Source organism: Geotrypetes seraphini, chromosome 4 (genome assembly GCF_902459505.1).
Source record: "Geotrypetes seraphini chromosome 4, aGeoSer1.1, whole genome shotgun sequence".
Classification (NCBI taxonomy): domain Eukaryota; kingdom Metazoa; phylum Chordata; class Amphibia; order Gymnophiona; family Dermophiidae; genus Geotrypetes; species Geotrypetes seraphini.
In genome coordinates this window covers 35,346,032-35,365,692 of record NC_047087.1, presented here as the reverse complement: position 1 = coordinate 35,365,692, position 19,661 = coordinate 35,346,032, and the positions used below count along the sequence as shown (strand labels likewise).

The window sequence follows — 19,661 nt, the reverse complement described above, 5'->3', positions numbered from 1 at the left end:
GTTAAGATGTGCTAAGATGTGTTAATGTCTGATGCTTAAGATATACAATAAGTCCAGGTGCACAGATAATTAAGATTAATCAGAAACCAGTGTCAAAGTGATACTGAAAATTCTTCCTTTTTTCTTCTCCAATCTCCCACACCTCACTCACCTTCCTTATCAATGAAACTAACCATTGTTTCAAACAGTTTACAAAAGATAGGAGTACTTAACTTCAATAGATTCTATTTTTTAGAACAAGCCTCAAAGTAGAAATATAGGATATTAGAACTCCCCCTCTCTTGCTCTCCCTGGAATATCACGCTTCTCTGTCTTTCTTTTCCTCTGGATTCTGTAAGGCAGGGAAACAGCCTTATTTTCTCTCATTAACTGTAATGCTTAATTGTAATCTTTATAAATCTTGCTCTTCTGTAATATTTAGCTTATTTCTGCACAATATATATATTCCTTATGCACGCACTCTTAGTGGTCTTTGTCAGTAATTTTACTTCCTACTGAATCTTCAACGAAGGTATCGAACTCGGGACCTGGCAGATTGTAAGGCCGCTTCAACATCACCCCTTCAAACCTTACATTTGGGGGGCTAAACCTTACAGTTTTGTATTTCCTCTGTTGCAAATCTTGGTGTTGCTGGCAAAAGGCAATATCTGATCTCAAAGGCACTTCACTACTTATCTTCCTATCTTCTGAGTAATTTAATTTACCAGTTAGATTGTTTCCAGTCCAGTTCACAACTTTGGGTCCTAACTTAAGTCCACTTTACATGCACAACCATAATTTATTTATTTATTTCGATTTCTATCCCGCTTAGAACGGATTAGAGAATGACACGGTGGCGGTTTACCCGCGGCCACCGCATTTAAGCCGCGGGTCACCGCCGAAAACGGGGAAGAAAACTAGCAGTCGCTGCGGTGACGGGGACAAGGCCATTCACCGACCGCGGAAACGGTGAACAGGTTTGTCCCCGCGGGCCAATGTACCCCCTTCTAGGAACCGCTATTTACCTGTGTTTCACCGTGCTCCTCATTTGTAAGATCAACCCTTCCTGCCAATCGCAGCAGAAGGGTACCCAACCCCTCCTGCCGGTCCTCCCAATGGCCTCCCCTAAGATCGCCGGCAGGAGGGTACCCAACCCCTCCTGCTGGACCCCCCCCCAACGAACCCTCCCACCCCGGAACCCCCTTAGTCTTACTTTCCAAGTTGGACCGGACAGCTCCTCGCTCGTCTGGCCAGCAGGCCTGCCTCCGTCCAAATGAGGCGGGCCCGCCCCTCCCCTCCCCTGCCTAACCCACAGGATCCTAGGGCCTGATTGGCCCAAGCACCTAAGGCCCCTCCTATAGCGGGAGTGGCTTTAGGTGCCTAGACCAATCAGGCCCTAGGATCCTGTGGGTTGGGCAGGGTAGGGGCGGGCCCGCCTCATTTGGACGGAGGCAAGCCTGCTGGCCATACGTGTGAGGAGCCGTCCGGTCCAACTTGGAAAGTAAGACTAAGGGGGTTCCGGGGTGGGAGGGTTCGTTGGGGGGGGGTCCAGCAGGAGGGGTTGGGTACCCTCCTGCCGGCGATCTTAGGGGAGGCCATTGGGAGGACCGGCAGGAGGGGTTGGGTACCCTTCTGCTGCGATTGGCAGGAAGGGTTGATCTTCCCGCGGTTGGAAACGTAACAGCGGTGGAGTGGTGGGACTGAGGCGTTCACATTTATCCATCTGTAAACTTGTGGGAGGATCTAATATCCCGTCCTACATTGCTACTACACTACTGTATTTTTTTGGACGGATATTAAGGGTGATACACCGTAGCCATATACTTGAGTGCTTACAGTAAAATTGGATTTAGACATCATATTGAAAATGCTCTACTCTTCCTGGTTCACTGGGATGTCTCCAAAAGAAACGAAACCGTGGCAATCCAGTGTTTGTGACACTTCTTTTATTATTCAGTTAATCCTTTAAAAAAAAAAAAAACAATGTCCACATTTGACATGGAGGACCCAACGTGGGCCGTGTTTTGGCAAACACGCCTTCCTCAGGGATCCTATAGTATTGATATTGAGAAAATATGATATGAGTATTTTTTTTTTTTTGCTCCAGGAAGTAAGCAAATGGTGCCCACTGAAGTATGTGTGCAGATCAGAGATTGTTGAAGAGGTGTGCAGATCAAAGTGCTGCACTGCAATGTGGACTTGCAGCCGTAGCCGCGGTCACTATGCTAATCACGGCAGGGAGATCTTTGCCGCGATTAGGTACAGCAGCCGCGTCTACTTACCATATAGGCTAACATTGTAAGCATTTAAAGTACATGTCATGTTTGTTTTTGCATTGCTAGCCCCAGGGGTGGTGGAAGATTAGTGATTGAAAAACTGTATGAAAAATAACTATTTTAAATTTAGTGATCAAAATGTGTCAGTTTTGAGAATTTATATTAATTAATTTTTTCTCTGCGTGTTTTGTTTTTGTATAGTTATTAACTAATATTTAACTAAGTTTTAAAGTTTTAAAGAATGTTTCCTTTATACGTAAATAAAGAAAAGTGTATGGGATTGCAGTGGCGGTGACGGGGCGGTGAATGGGGTGGCAGTGGCGGTGACGGGGCGGTGAAGAGGATGGTGAGACGGGGACGGGGCGGTGACGGGGATGGTGAGACGGGGACGGGGCGGTGACGGGGATGGTGAGACGGGGACGGGGCGGTGACGGGGACCAATTTTTTCACCGTGTCATTCTCTAGAACGGATTACAAGCCAACATTCACAATGGAAAACATTTTGGACAGTACAACACTATACAACAACTTAAGTACAAGAGAGTGCAGAAAGAAGGAGAAATATAAGGAGGTCAAGGGGTAGTTTGCAGTTAAAATTTCAGTTGAAGAGGAGGGTTTTTACTGCTTTCCGGAAGGTCATCAGAGAGTTCTGTAGTCTGATTTGTGGGAGGAGTTGATTCCAGAGATTGGGGATGAAATGACTGTAGGAGTGTTTGCGGGTAGTTTCTGACAGGAAAGACCTTCCTGGGGGGATGCATAGGTGCTTCTCGGTTTCAGAGTGGAGGAGGCGGGTGGGGTATACAGGGTTAGCTTGGATCCTATGTATGCTGGGGTGGTGGCGTAGATTCTTTTATGTGCTGTCACCAGGGCCTTGAAAGCACAGTGTTGGTTGATTGGGAGCCAGTGCTCTGCGTGGAGGGCTGGAGAGATAGGGTCATGGTAGTTGAGGTTGTATAGGAGGCGGATTGCTGCATTTTGTACGTGCTGGAAGCATTTGAGATCTTTTTTGCCCATTCCATTAAATAGGGAGTTACAGTAATCCATCCTGGAGAGAACATAGGCACAGAGGAGTTGGGCTAGGTCAGGTTTGGAAATGTAAAGTTTGATTCCTCTCAGTTAGCAGAGGTAGTAGAAGGAGGTGGAGGCTATTTGAGATATGTTGGTGGACAGGGACAGGTGGCCATCTAATGTTACTCCTAGGCTGCGTACCTGATCTGCTGCTGTTAGTGAGGTGGAGTCCCATCATAGAGTTGGGCGTGTGTATTTGTGTGACCATGGTTGTATAAATGTTAGTGCCCAGTTTGTAGAATTGCCTACTTTGTACATAGATATACTTTTCAAAATTTTACATGAATCAATTTGAGTTGAATTCACTTTATAAAATGATCCCTTTTAGCATATACCGTATAACAAGTAAATATGTGCTTTTTTGTCTATTGTATTTTGTAGGATATTGGCAATAGTTTTCAACCAGTGAATACCAATCCAAAACAGGCTAACTTTAAAAGCAGAGAAACCAATCACATTCCACAGCATTTAGAAATGGATCAAACAATAAATACCTTGAATGGAAAACTTTATGAAAGTGCTAAGACAAATGGGATTTCAGTGACATTCCAAGATAACCTGCTTATGGTATAAAATATTTTTATATATGTAAAACTGTCTTCAATGTTTGAGAATATAAACTAGTTGGTCTATCCTGATTGCATAGTAATTGTATCTGTATATTTCCATAAAGCAGTAGACACTAGTTTAAGAACATCTTTTCTAGTGCAAAAGGCACTGCCAGTCTTGAACCAGTCATATGAGTCTTGAACCAGTGGGTTATTCTCCTCTAGTCGCTAGTTGTGTAGAAGGTATCATCTACATTTATTCTCTCACAGCTCTGCCTCCTGCATCACTGGGCAGTACTCTAGCTCCTCAATTTTTCCGTCAACACGGGTTGGAACTTCGTTGGAAGGTGTCTTTCTGATCTGTTCTTTTTTTTTTTTTTTTTTTCATTTTAGAAAACAACTGAAAATCTATTTATTTTCAAAATTCTTGGAATCTTAATTTTTTATTCATCATTTGTTTGTATTTTTAGTTAATCTTTTAAAACCGCATAGAACTTAAAAGTAATGCGGTCTAGAAATAGATTTTATGTTATGTTACATTATCTTGCTTTATTATTTTCAGGCTTTTTTATCCAGATTTAGAGGCGTTACAATGCTTTAGAGGTCCCCAGTATTACTGGGGCAGCTCTGCCTGGAAGAAGACACAGAATCTCTTGGCAGAAGTCTGTATCTGGGAGGACAAGGGCACCTACCTTTCAGGGTCTTGTGGACTATTCCTCTGGTAGTAAGGCTTGCTCCTGGTTGGTACTGGAGCTTGAGCACAGGCTATGTGGCCCCGTGTCAGTCTGAGGATTCTATCAGGTGATAGCTGCGTTCCACCCCCACCCACAGAGGGTCTGGGGTTTCAGGCTCTCTTAGAGTCTGACTGGCAGCCCGAAGACACAAGCATTTGGAATATCTTTACATGCTTGTCTGAGACAGAAGTCTTTTCCATTTTCTAGTTGCTGTTTTCAGCTGCAACAGGCATAGCACCTACTGACCTGTGAGAACAGTTCATTATTGACTATGGGGAAAATGGGGGGGGGTCTTTAAATTGCAGTTTTGAAGGTTTCTGGGGCTAGGTTTTGGGTCCCCCCACCTAAAAAAAACCCCTTTGTTGAATTTTTTGTGTTTTTATTCAGCTTCCCTGGGTAGAGTTTTAGCACCAAAATGCTACCATGGTGGCCATCTTGGATATCCCAATTTTGTTTTAAAAGCCTCTGCTTCAGAATATTTCAATTTTGGTTAAAATTTATAGAGATTAACTTGGATTCATGCCAGATTTATGCTGGAAGGTGGAGAGAGGCCAGATTTATGCTAGATGGTGGAGAGAGGAGAATCCATGTCCAACATGCCACAGGGCACTTGAGGGGGTGTGTGGAAGTGCTGAGCTTAGCCCCCTCTGGTCCCTTTAGAGCAACAGAGTCATAGGTAGCTATGTTCTTGTATCAAAAATCCCACCTAGAGCCCTTCCTCGGGGCATCCTGTACAGGGCTTTACTCCTGAGTTTGTGAGTTTAATGTTTGCAGCCTGTCTGAACTATCAAGATCTGCCTGCACCTTCTACGGTCTTGCTGGAGGATTCGTAGGAAGTTTTTGCCACTCAGAGCACAGTTTCCCACTTAAGGTTCACCACAGAAACAAGAGGCCCAGTGGGAAAAAGACTGGGATGACTGGAGGTCTGAGTCAATACCTTTAATTCGTTAGTCTGTATCCTTGGTTTTGGAGGATTGAGGATCCCAGACAGGGGCTACCAGCCAGGAGTCTGTGGCAGCCCTGGACCACCTGACAGTGTGCTGCCTTTTTAAGCCAGCAGCTTTGCTAGAGATCATTATGGATTTTTTGCAGAAATTGAAGCTTGAAGCCCTACAGACCTGTTTCTCAGCTTTTGTTCATGAGAAGCTCTGAGGCCCAGATCACATTTTTTCCTTTCGCATCTTGATATTACAAATGCTGACAGAGCACTGTGAGACACCTGAAGGCCCTCTGCAAGTGACCAGGACTATGATGAAGTTATATCCGATGGTTCCTGATTTTCAGCAGCTGTTTGTTAAGCTGAAAGTGATTTTAAAGGATGCACAAGTCCCAAAGGGTAGATGTAGTCCTTAAAAGGCAATTTGAAGCCTTGGCTTTGAACTAAAAGCAGCAGCTGTGGCTACTTTTGTCACACGCGCCTGCCATACCAGATTGTGTCGGGCTCCATTGGTGGAGGATGACACGTAGCCCATTTTGCTGCTTTAGGTGGTGAATTATGTAGCATATGCTCTATATCAGTGGTTCCCAAACCCTGTCCTGGAGGACCCCCAGCCAGTCGGGTTTTCAAGATATCCCTAATGAATATGCATAAGAGAGATTTGCATACCTGTCGCTTCCATTATATGCAAATCTCTCTCATGCATATTCATTAGGGATATCTTGAAAACCCGACTGGCTGGGGGTCCCCCAGGACAGTGTTTGGGAACCACTGCTCTATATGAAGCTTTTAGAGTCATGAGCAAGGTTTCTGCTTATTTTATGTCTATAGAATACTCTGGATCAGGCAAAGAGTGGGAGATTCAGTTTCCAAGGCCACTTTGAGCAGGCTACCTTTCTAGGGCCAAATGCTCTTTGGCAAGAGGCTAAACGGCCTTATGACCAGTGTAGCAGATAGTAGACTGTGTGCCCTTGGGGGGTCAGGTCATGGTACTTTTCATGGTTCTAGACTTTTTCATCAGGCCTCAGCAGTGTCCTCTATAGATTGTCTCAAGGATTTCAGCAAAGATTCGGAGGTTCCAGGCGAACTCAGCCCTCTGGGTTGCATCCTGCAGCAGCCTCCAAGTCACAGTGATGCCATACCAGCTGTCAAACCTCCTTGGATAGGAGCGAGGCTGTTGACTTACTGGGAAGCCTGGGCGAGAGTTTGAGAAGATCACTGGATACTAAACATCATTCAAGAGGGCTAGAAGCTTGAGGTTTTTTTGTCCCCTGCTAGACCTCTTTGTGGACTCACTGACAGAACAGCCAGAGAAGGAGGTCAAGGTCTGAGCAACAGTACAATGCCTACTAGATATTCAGGCCATAGAACCCATACTGACCCCCCCAAAAATCAGGCTTGGGCGGATACTCCATATACTTTATCATGCCCAAGAAAGACTCAGATGACTGGAAATTGTGTGCCGATTCCTGATAGATACCATTTGTTCAGTCATAACTGCTGTAACACTGGGGGAGTTTCTAACCTTTGTGGATTTAACAGAGGCTTACTTACATATGTACGTATTTCCAGATCACATGAAATTCTTGAGATTTCATGTTTTTGAGAGATATTTCCAATTCTTGGCACTCCCATTCAATCTGGCAACAGTGCCTCACACTTTCACCAGGTTAATGGTCATAGCAGCAGCATACCTACACAAGGCGGGGATCAAGGTGCATCTCTACTTGGAGGATTGGCTGATCAGAGCCTAGTCCAAGACTGCTGACGAGAAAACAATGATGCAGGTTATCCACCTAGTACTAGACCTGGGATGGATTATCAGTTTTTGAAAGAGCTATTTGGAGCTGACAATTCCTAGAGTACTTGGAGGTCCACTTCAACAAGGCAGAAGGTCATGTTTTTATTCTAGAGCCGAGCAAACTGAAACTTAGGCACAAGCTTTTGGAGATCCTAGCCTCTACAGTTGGAGTTGATGGTTATAACCATAGAGGTGGCTCCTTGAAAAAAGCTCATCTACACCTTCTCCAAGATGCACTCAGGGCCTGTTGGTCTCCTCAGATGGATTCACTACAGATGCCGCTGACCTGGACAGCGGGGGCATGTTACATTTGTAAAAAGGGAGACCGGCTTCTAAGACTTCCATTTCAAGATGGATTTGTTTGGCTAGTTCTTCAGCGTATATTGGGTGTGGTAAATGACCACTGATTTATTTGAGAGCACACACTACGAGGAGTGTGGCTTCCTCATGGGCAGAGTTCTGAGCAGTTCAGCACAATTCAGCACAAGACTTCAGCGCGCTGCAGGAAAACCTTCTTTTAAAGGGCTCTGAGGGGGGTGTTGGTGGGGAACCCCCACTCTACTTAATAAGGATCACGCTGCCATGTTGGGGGTGTGGGGGGGTGTAACCCCCTACATTATACTGAAAACTTAACTTTTTCCCTAAAAAAAATAGGGAAAAAGTTAAGTTTCCAGTATAATGTGAGGTTACAACTCCCCAAAACCCCCTCCAATGCCAGCGCATCCCTAATAAGTAAAGTGGGGGGGTTCCCAACCAACACCCCCGTCGGAGCCCTTTAAAAGAAGGTTTTCCTGCGGCGCGCTGAAGTCTTGTGCTGAATTGTTGGTGCTCGTTTGTCGGCACGCCTTTGTCTCGCGCGCTTAAGACTATGAACCCTTTTATCATCTTGGTTGCTCTTCTTTGAAACTTTTCTAATGCTGCTATATCTTTCTGAGATAAGGTGACTAGAATTCAATGCAGTACTCAAGGTGAGGTCACACCATGGATTGATACAGAGACATTATAACATTCTTAGTCTTGTTAAACATCCCCTTTTTTTAAATAATTCCTAGCATCTTGTTTGATTTTGTGGCCACTGCCGCACATTGGGCGGAAGGTTTCATCATATTATCTACAATGAAACTTGGATCTTTTTCTTGGGTGCTAACCCCCAAGGTGGACCCTAGCATCCGGTAACTATGATTTGAATTATTATTCTCAATGTGCATCACTTTGCATTTGTCCACATTAAATTTCATCTGCCATTTGGATGGCCAGTCTTCCAATTTCCTACGGTCTGCCTGCATATTTTCACATTATACATGCGTTTTTCAACAGTTTAGTGTCATCTGCAAATTTAATCACCTCACTTGTCGTTCCAATTTCCAGATCATTTATAAATAAGTTAAATAGCACAAGTCCCAGTATAGATCCCTGCGGCACTCCATTATTTACCCTCCTCCATTGAAAAAAAAATGGCCAATTAACCCTACCCTCTGTTTTCTATCCGATAACCAATTCTTAATCCACAATTGAACTTTGCCTCCTATCCCATTAATTTTCTCACATTCTTATGCCAGTACTCCTCCTGGAAGAGAATGCAGGACCTTGGACAGATTTGGCAAGCAGGTTTTTCAATCTATGCTTACCAACTGCATACTGAATTATAATTTTTATATGATTTTCTACCTCAAGTCTTTAATTCAGCATCTGTCAAGCTTTCAACAATACCTTCCTTCAGACCAACAGGAAGCTTTCCAATGCCTCACCAAAGATGTCTTAGAAACAAGAAAATACATGGTGAAGTCTGAACATAAGAACATAAGAAGCGCCATCTCCGGATCAGACCTTCGGTCCATCAAGTCCGGCGATCCGCACACGCGGAGGCCCTGCCAGGTATACACCTGGTTTATTTTATAGCCAACCATACTTTATATGCCTCTCTCAAGGAGATATGCATCTAGTTTGCTTTTGAAGCCTAGGACTGTCGATTCTGCAATAATCTCCCCTGGGAGAGTATTCCAGATGCCAACCACTCTCTGTGTGAAGCAGAACTTTCTGACATTAGTCCTGAACTTGTCCCCCCTTAGCTTCATTTCATGTCCTCTTGTCCGTGTCAAATTGGACAATGTAAATAATCTGCCTCTAAAGCTTTTGACATCTCGTCTAGAACATCAGCAGTTTCTATAGCTATGCGCAGACAGGCTTGGCTTAATGTTTCCGATGTAGAGCCCAATGTCCAAGATCATCTCTCAAATGTCCCATGTATAGGAGACAACCTTTTTGAGAATTGCATAGAGGAAGCTACTGAAAAGATAAAGAAACATGATGATTGCATGACAGCATTGTGCAAAGTACAATTTGCTCCACCTATTCAACAGTCATATAAATATACTGCACATTATAGACAACCCTATTAGCCTGTTTCCTCTTCACACTCAGACACCCTCATCAGCATAGACAACAAAACCCACAAATGTCTCTTCCTTCAAAGTCTCAGCAGCCTTTTTGACTTTATTTAAAAATTTATATCCCATATATCCAGCAATTCTATGCAGACACAATTCTATGTGCCCATAGAGAGCATTGCCAGTAGGGGGTCGGATTCACCATTTTTATCAATGCTGGACAAACATCAGACAGATGGGTTCTTCAGGTGGTCTCTCGAGGAATATGCCCTCCATCTTCTGAGAATACCCCTGGCCCACCTCCCAAAAGAGTATACTTTCAACTCCCATCAGAAATCTCTTTTTCAACAGAAGCTCTCGGCCCTTCTTCAGCTCAATATAGTACAACCAGTTCCACTAAAGGAGAGGGGCAGAAGGTTCTACTCCAAATATTTCCTAATTCCTAAGACCGGAGATCTTCATCGAATACCAGTCTTAAGTGCTCTCAACAAATATTTAGTGAAGGAGAGATTTCACATGGTTTCTCTGGGAGCTCCTACTGAAGAACAATTGGCCTTGCTCTCTAGATTTAAAAGACTACACTCACATTCCAATATTACCAGCCCACAGAAAATACCTTCCATTTCAAGTAGGGGCTTGACACTTCCAATACAGAGTACTACATTATCCCAGGATAGGCAGGCAGCATAATCTCACACATGGGTGATACTTGAAAAGTGAATCGTAACTTTAAGTTTAGAAAGTTTGCAATCAGCCTGCACTTTGTATGCGCGAGTGCCTTCCCGGCTGACTTAGGCATGCGGTCCCTCCGTTTTCTAGTTTCCGCAGAGCTAGAAAAACGTGTTTTCAATGGCCGTTTAAAAATTTTTTATTCACTTGCCTTCCCGCTCTCACGGCTTGTGACTTTTAGTCACTTCGTATTTTTTCTTTTCTTTGGTTTTATTCTTTTTATAAAAAAAAAAAAAGGGGGGGGGGAATATATTTTATTTTTTCCTCTTGCAGGCTTTCGGCCCGGCGGGGCCTTTTTTCCGCTTCCATCATCGTGTTCAATTTAGCACAAACGGTCTTCCCGTCCATGTCATGCCCGCCAATGGGGTTTAAGAGGTGCAGTTGCTGTGCTCGGGCTTTTTCCATCACTGAGCCTCACCGCTGCTGTCTCCAGTGCTTGGGACTTGAGCACTATCCCGAATCTTGCACGCGCTGCTCCAATTTACAGAAGAGGACTTTGAAAAATTGAATTCTTCAGCAGCGTCAACTTTTCAGGGTCGGTATGGAAGAGGAGCCGACTTCATCACCAATACCGTCTCAAACCACACTGACCAAGACGACACCGCATGTGTCTGCATTGGATCCACCCTCTTCAACTCCAGTGTCGCAGTACACCATAGCTTTGGGTAAGCCGGCTAAGAAGCCTTCCCCTACCCCCTCTGGGACGCAGGTCAAAGCTACATTGAGCAAAGTCATGCCGACCTCGCAAAAGTCCCGTAAGTGCTCAACTCTGATCCCAGTGAGTGCCTCTTCATTGGCCTCATTATCCCCGGACTGAGTTGCAGCACTGAAGGTACCAGCTAAAGAGCAAGCCGTACTGGTGCTTTCCCTAAAGTAAAGAAATTGATAAATTACTTTGGGAAGAACTAGGGGAACATTTTTAACTGTTGGTACCATCTCAGCTTGCGCAGCTGTAGACACCGACTCTCCCGGTGACGGTCCAGTCTGAGCTGACCATGACACTGACCACACCTGGCACAATACTCCCTTGGCACGGGAGTTGAGCAAGACATGGCACCATTCCTCCTCCACCCAGACTTCTCGGGAGCCTACTCCGGCATGGTCAGGGAAGGTTTCACGCAAGTCAAAGCATATTGAACCTTCCGCACTGAGCCACCGACACCGTACCCATACTTCCTCCATCAAGGATTCTGATTTGTTTGGTGACTCTGATCCGGTACTACCATCTACTAACGAGGAGGATTCATCAGATTCAACTTCACATCGCTCTCCTACTAGGGCTTCTTCTGAAAACATTTCTTTCTCCAAATTCCTCCGCCAGATGAGTAAAGCTCTGGATATTTCTTTGCAAGCGGACTCTAAGTATAGCAAAGAATATTTGGAAACCTTAGATTATAACTTACCTCCTAAGGATATGTTGAAGCTGCCTCTTCATGCCATCTTAAGAGACACTTTTTCAAAAATTTAGAGGCTCCACTTTCTATACCTAAGAAATTGGAGTCTCTGTATAAGGTGGTGCCTCTTCCAGGCTTTGACAAGCCTCAATTACTACTCTTAAAAAATCTTCTGGAGCTAAGACAGGTAGGTAGAAGTGAAAGACATGCACAGAAGGACAGGGGGCCTGGGCGAGAGATAGAAAAAAAACCAGACAGCGGACAAGGAGAGAGAGATACACAGAAAAAAAAGACCGACAGACAGACAGCAGCCAAGGAGAGAGAGAGAAAGAAAAACAGACAGACAAGGGGCCAGGGAGAGACACAGACAGGGGGGCCAGAGAGACAGACAGACAGCGGCCAAAGAGAGAGAGATAAAGAAAAAAAGACTGACAGACAGCAGTCAAGGAGAGAGAGAGACAGAAAGAAAGACAGCTAGAAAGCAGCCAAGGAGAGAGAGAGAAAGAAAGAAAGACAGACACATCTATTCTAGTACCCGTTAATGTAACAGACTTAGTTGAAATCTGTTTTTATTAAACAAGAAACCATAACACATGCAAACAGCAGACAAAAAAGTACATATCAGTTTCACCCCAACCAAGGAAATAAGGCTCCCCACCCCCCAAGAGGACCGGACTCTTGTGTCCTCCCAGGTTACAAAAAAAAAACCCCAAACCCCCAGCCCCCCCCCAAAAGCAGTCCCCCCCCAAAACCCCCTCACCCCTAACCCCCCCAACTCCCCTCCCCCAGATCAGACAGGCGGACTGGAATATAACCGCAGTCCATTCAAGATACGACTACGCACCCGGGGAGACAAACTGTCCAAGTAAGGAGTCCAAATATGAACAAAGTCTCTGCTCCTTCGCCGAGAGGAAGAAGCCAGGTTGGCCTCCCAGCGGAGAAGGACATGTAATTTATTCCTCCAGTACCAGAAGGAGGGAGGAACATCCGCCAACCAGAAATTTAGTATACATTTCTTCCCCAAGATATAACATTTGCTCAAAAACAATTTCTCAGCAGAGGTATACACAGAAAACAAAGAAAAATGAGCAAACAACATATGGTAGGCAGAGACCGGAACAGAAACCCGTAAGAGACCCTGAAGATAGGAAGCCAAGGCCCCCCAAAAACTCTGAATACCCTCACAACCCCAAAGACCATGATAGTAAGAGTTCACCTCCGCATGACAGGTGAGACAGTAGGGGGTATCTACACAGCCCATATGGTAGGCCCGACTCTGGGAGGCATACGCTCTCAACAAGGTCCTGAAGTGGCACTCACGAAGCTCAGCACTGTGAACCAATGCCGGGATACAACAAATAGCCCGAAGTAAAAAACCCACCCCAAGCTCCTGCCCTAAATCCCTCTGCCAAGCCCTCAGCACAAAGGAAAAATCTTGCGGAGGTCCAAGGGCCCCAAGCTGCTTATGGTACAAGGAGACCGAGATCCGAGAGGCAGGGTCCTCTCCCCCCTCCAAAAAGGCACGAAAACTAATCCCAAAATCTAAAGAAAGAGATCCCCGAGGAAGGGACTGCACATAATGCCTCAACTGGCAATGAGCAAAGAAAAGACCCGAAGGGGGCAGACCCCCACGCAACAGCTCTTCACAGGGGAGGAGAGTGCCGTCGTCTCGTAACAGCTGAAACAGAAACTCAAATCCGTGAGCGCGCCAGCGCCCAAAAACAGAGGGAAACAACCCCGGGAGAAAAGCACGATTACCAGCCAGAGGCAGCAACACACTGACATGAGGATCCTGCCGCCAGAAAGGCAGCAACCGTCGCCACACTTCCCAAAGGGGGCGAAACAAAATACTACGGCGACATGAAGCCGGCAGCACTGCCAACCGAGCATGCAATAGGGAAAGAAGGTGAGAAGGATAAAAATAATCACGCTCCAGGGAGATATCAGTATAAAGATCAGAACCCAAGACCCAGTCCCGTATGTGGCGCAAAAGACACGCCTGATTATAAAGAGCAATATCCGGCACTCCAAAACCACCCCGGCCCCAAGAGCCCACCAACAACTTCCACCGCAACTTAGGCTTCTGACCCCCCCAAAAGAATCGCGACAACAATGAGGAGAGGGCCCAGATATCCTTACACAATAGATACAAAGGCAGAGTCTGGAGGACATAAAGCCACCTAGGGAACAAAACCATCCGAAAAAGTTGCACCCTCCCCATCAAGGAAAGAGACAGGTTACGCCAAGCAGCCAACACGGAACTGGTAGTGGAGAGCAAACGAGCGACATTCAACCGGTAAAGCTCTCGAACATCCATGGACAACTGAATGCCCAAGTAACAAAAGGAGGAATTCGCCCACTGCAACGGAAACGTCCCCTTCCAAGACCGCCGAAGACCCTCAGTAGAGGCCAAAGCCTCCGATTTCTTCAAATTTAAGGTGAACCCGGAAAAATCCCCATATTCCCTAATACTCTCTAATAGAGTAGACAGAGAGCGTTGCGGGTCAGTCAAAAAGACCAAAAGATCATCGGCAAAAGCCGCAATCTTAAAGTGAGAAGCACCCAGTTGGAGGCCACAGATGTCAACGTTAGACTGCAGCTCCCTGATCAAGGGATCCAAGGAAAGCACAAACAGCAAAGGCGACAGGGGACAACCCTGTCGAGTCCCCCTGTGAATGGGAAAAGGGTCCGAAAAGCCACCATTCACCGAAATCCGCGCCACAGGATCACTATAAAGCGCCATAACAGCATTAAGAAAAAAAGGGCCAAAGCCATACGCTCGCAACGTGGCAAAGAGGAACCCCCACCGCACCCGGTCAAAAGCCTTTTCGGCATCAAAGCTCACAAGTACAGCCGGGGTCCCATCTACTCCAGACCTCTCCAGGGCCAACAAAATACGGCGAAGATTCTTAGAGACCGGCCGATCACGCACAAAACCTACCTGCTGCTCCGATACTCGAGCCAAGCGATTCGCCAGCACCCTAGCCATCAATTTCATCTCAAAATTCAACAGAGATATGGGTCGATAGGAGTCCGGCAGAGTGGGATCCCTGCCCGGCTTCGGAAGGACTATAATCTGAGCGGAATTCAAATAATGGGGCAAAAACCCCTTTGCCACATTTAAATTGAAGATTTCAGACAACAACGGAGAGATCTCCTCGACCAGCAGCTTATAAAATTCACCTCGGTAACCGTCGGGTCCAGGAGACTTGCCCAGCGGGCTAGCACGAATCGCCCACTCCACTTCCTCCGCCAGCACAGGGCTCTCCAACATATCGGAATCAGCAGCCGAAAGACATGGCAAATCCAAGCTGTCTAAATAGACCCCCCCGTCTAGAAGATCCGGGCCTGGCGAGGCATACAGATCGGCGAAAAAGTTCCACAGAATACGACTCACCTCCTCGGTCGTATGATGAAGCACACCCTGTGCATCGCGCAAAGCAGTAACACCTGCCGAACCCCGATAGGGACGAGCTAAACGCGTCAACAGCCTACTACTCTTATTAGCAAACCGAAAAAGCTGAAATTGAAAGTGCTCCCGTGACCGCTGAGCCCCCCTATGTAAAAGTTCATTCAGGGCCTGCTGCGCCTCCAGAAGCTGTGATTTAATCTCCAACGTGGCTGCGCTAGCGAAACGGCGCCTCAGAACCCAAACCCTATGTTCCAAGGCAAGAATCTCTCTGTGGCGAGTCTTAGCCTCAAAGGCAACAAAGGCCACGATTTCCCCTCGCAGCACGGCCTTCGCAGCCTCCCAATAGAGAATCCGATCCTCGCGATGTTGCAGATTAGCACATTTGAAATCCCTCCATTTGGCCAACAAAAAATCCTGAAATCGGGCATTACGATATAAATGGCAAGGGAACCTCCAGGAAACACCCCCCACCCGGGGCGACCCCCAGAGCCAGCGCAAGCCCACCCAAGCATGATCCGAAATTTCAATGGGTCCCAGGAGGGCCTCCCGAACCGCAGGAAGAAGATCCCACGAAATAAGAATAAGATCAATGTGAGAGAGCGTCCCATGTGCTCGGGACAGATGCGAATAGTCCCGCTCCACCGGATGTAGAACCCTCCACACATCTAATAAGCTCAAAGAAGAGGCCAACATCAAAGCCCCAGTACAGGCCCTAAGCGACTCCCTTCCCACAGAAGTAGAGCGATCCAAACGTGGGTCAGGGACCTCATTAAAGTCTCCCCCAAGAATCAGAGGAATCTCCCCAAATTGCAACAAAAGGTTACGCAACTTTTGAAAAAATTTGGCAGAAGGATTGTTAGGAGCATAAAGATTACAAAACAATAAAGGCTTATGGTTAAGAGAGACTGAGGCAATAATGTACCGGCCCTCAGGATCTCGGAGCACCTTGTGAGTCTGCAGGTGAAGGCCCTTGCGAAAAAGGATCACCACTCCACCCTTTCCCCCCAGAGCCGGAGCCTCCAAATGTGAGCCCACCCACCAAGAACAGAGCTTAGCATGCTCCACTGAGGACAACCGGGTCTCTTGTAAAAAAGCAATAGAGGCTCTCCTACGATTCAACGCTTGCAATATTTTATACCGTTTAATAGGTGAGTGAATCCCCCCCACATTCCAAGAAATCAAGTTATGTTCCAGCAAAAATGAAAAACAGAGCCAAAAGCAGATACTGAATATCCCATAATAGAAGGCCAGAGGAGTGTCCCAGCCACCACCCCCCTAACTGCCCATTCCAATAGGTCCGCCCCCCCCACCTGCCTGATCCAACAAAAACCCCAGTCCCCCAACCCTCCCTCCAACTCCCCCCACCCTCCCACCACCCCCCACCCACCCCCCACCACCCCTCGCCAAACCAAATACCACACCCCAATAGGTGCCTCTTCCTAAAAGCAAGGTACGCCCACTGCAGCTCGCCCACAAACAATACAGCCCCAGAAAACACTCAGAAACTGGCAACCAAAGAACCACAACCTAAATGAAAGAAAAGGAAACTGAGCCAGAGAGCAAAACCCTCAGACAAAGAGAACCTCCATCTCCACCCCAGTCAACCAGCAAGCAAACAGAACCCCCACAAACTACACCCCTGGCAAACAGCACAAGCACTCACCAAGCACCCCCCAAGCCCCTGGCCATCCCCTCACCCTACACAAGCGGACACACACAGAGAAAGTCCCCCCTAGACAAACCCCACCACAACCCGCTCCAAAGGCACTCCAACACTCAAACCCCCTCACTCCAGCACATAACAACCAACCTCCCCCCACCCCCACATCACCTGAAAGAACAGATCCAAAATGCCGCCAACCCAACAAGCGAAAGTCTGTTCATAGGGTTTAGGCAAATCACGATAAGCCCCAACGTCAAGGAGGAAGTTCCACTCGGGAGACAGCTCCGCACACACAAGGCCAGGAACCATAGAAGACATCCCCCAGCCGCGCCAACACCACCGAAGGAGTTGGTCCAAAGATCAGGGCGCCACCTCTGGGAACTTCTCCTCCACAAACCACTGAGCCGCCTCCGGAGTGTCAAAGTGATGTTGCGTGCCCGAGTGTAGCACCCTCAACCGTGCAGGGTATTGAAGAGAAAAAGGAATACTGCGTCTGACGAGACTGGAACAGAGAGGAGAAAACTTACGCCGCGCCTGGGAAACCTCCGCCGAGTAATCCTGGAAGCAGAGGACCGGTTTATTGTTGTACATCAGCTTCCTCCCCTGGCGCAGGGCTCGAAGGACCGCAATCTTATGGCGATAATTGAGCAGGCGGCAGATAACCACCCGCGGTCGATCCACGCCATCTCTCCTGGCCCCCAGGCGATGCGCCCTCCCAATAAAGAGGGGGCCCATTTGCTGCGGAAGGGCCAAAGACTCCAGCAGCCACTTTTCCAAAAAGTCCCCAAGATCCGATTCCACCAACGACTCCGGCAAACCCACGAACCGCAGGTTGTTCCGGCGGGACCGGTTCTCCAGGTCCTCCACCTTGGCCCAAAGCGCTGCCAGTGATGTAGAATGGTCCGCCTGGTCCTGCGTTAGTCTCTGCACTGCGTCCTCAGCAGAGCTAACCCTCTGCTGTGTGTCTCGAACTTCCGAAGTCAACGTGGCGAATCGTTGGTCCAGCGTATCGAGCTTGTCCAGGATACGTTGCAGCTTGTCACCCAGGGTGCCCTCTAACGCAGCCTGCACCTCTGCAGTAACCTCCGCAACCCAGAGAGAGCTGGGAGTGTCGGGCGAGGCCGGCGCCACGTGGGCCGCCATCTTTGATTCGGGCTGCTTCCTGCGCTCGCGTTCTGGCTTACTTTGCCGCGCAGCCATCCCCCAGAGAGCCGCGAAATCGCTCGTGGGACGCCCTACCAGACTCCCCTGCACGCCGAAACCTGGAGCCGCGGTGTTCAATGCCGGTTATCTACGAGCGCTGCAGCGGGCGTACCGGAGCCACGAGCCCGTCCTGCTCACAGCCCCATGTTTCCGCCGGAAGTAATGTAACAGACTTAAAGACTAGTGTGTAATAATAATGTTTAAACTCGGTAAATAAAAAAAATAAAATAATTCTAAGTCCTTGGAAAGGATTTTTGATTTCTAGTACTTGTCTTCATGTTTTTGCATCCGTGTTTGGAGTTTATGTATAGGCCCTTTAGTGGTATATCAAATGCAATAAATAATATAGAGAAAAAAGGGAAAATGACAAAATAGAAATTTCTCTGACATAACTCGCATATGATACCACTGAGCTGCTATCACAAAACCAGTATTAAACCTGAAATAATGTAACATTTTACTAGTTTCAAGTTAGATATTTTACACCACAAGAAAAATGGCTAATAAAATGCAAATCTAGCATTTGAATATATTTTTGCTACTAGAAAGAGTGAGAAGATACATACAGTATTTGTAGATAATGATATGTTGTTGTCAGCTTTGACAATTTTAATCTTCCCGAGAAATATCACTAACGATACTCAAGTTAATACAGATGACACATGTTATTCTCAACAGGGCTGTAAAGGAGATGCCTCTTTATCAGCAGCTATCCAGCCAAATCATAAAATACCACAGCATGTAAATTCTGCTGATAGAAATGATGAACTGCCTAAACAGCTGCATCCAACCGCTGAACTAGAAACAGGACACCACTGTATAAAACGGAGAACTGTCTGTGGTTCTGTGCTTCAAACAAGGTACAGTATGTAATTGGCAGAAATGTAAGGTAAAATGAATAAAAGTATTCCATTTTGCCAGTTGGCCCTTGTTAAAACATAAAACTAGCATACTAGGTCAGACTAAAGGTCAACCAAGCCAAATATCCTGTTTCTAATAGTGGCTAATCCAGGTCATAAGTACCTGGCAGCTGTGATTTACTGTAGCTATGGGTGAACAGGGGCTCTCCCATTTAGAGCTCAGGTCCAGCCAGTAGCAGCACACTATTGCTGAGGCTTGTAGGGATGACCAGGCCCTGCCAGCTGAAAACTTTATCCTCCAGGAGCTAAAAGTCCTACCAAGCTTCGCAATTGGTATCAGAGTCCCTGGGCCACCAACACTGCCGGCAAACTTCACATGGTAGTTTACACTCATGCATAAAAACTGAGTATGTGTGGGGTGCCAACAGTGGTGTCAGCTCAGGGACACTGCTGCCAACTGCTGGACTTCATATGTGTTCCGGCCACAGGAATAGGAGATCTTAAGCTGGCAAGGCTTGGGAATCTCTCAAGGATAAAGGATCATGGATTTGATATATGGCCTCTCTGTGGGTACAACCAAAGTGGTGTTACACATTATTTATTTATTTAAAACATTTCTAATCTGCCTTTGTCCAAGGCGGCTCACAATATTATATATTGTGTATACATA

At 46.7% G+C, this 19,661-nt stretch overlaps 1 protein-coding gene across 1 annotated transcript in view; it reads left to right on the top strand.

Moving 5' to 3' along the window:
* Positions 1-19,661, top strand: part of TERB1 (telomere repeat binding bouquet formation protein 1) — a 239,052-nt gene that overhangs the window by 103,350 nt on the left and 116,041 nt on the right. The window contains exons 11-12 of the mRNA XM_033941426.1: positions 3,705-3,890; positions 18,810-18,991. Coding sequence (XP_033797317.1) covers positions 3,705-3,890; positions 18,810-18,991 — 368 coding nt within the window. The remainder of the gene's footprint in view (positions 1-3,704; positions 3,891-18,809; positions 18,992-19,661) is intronic.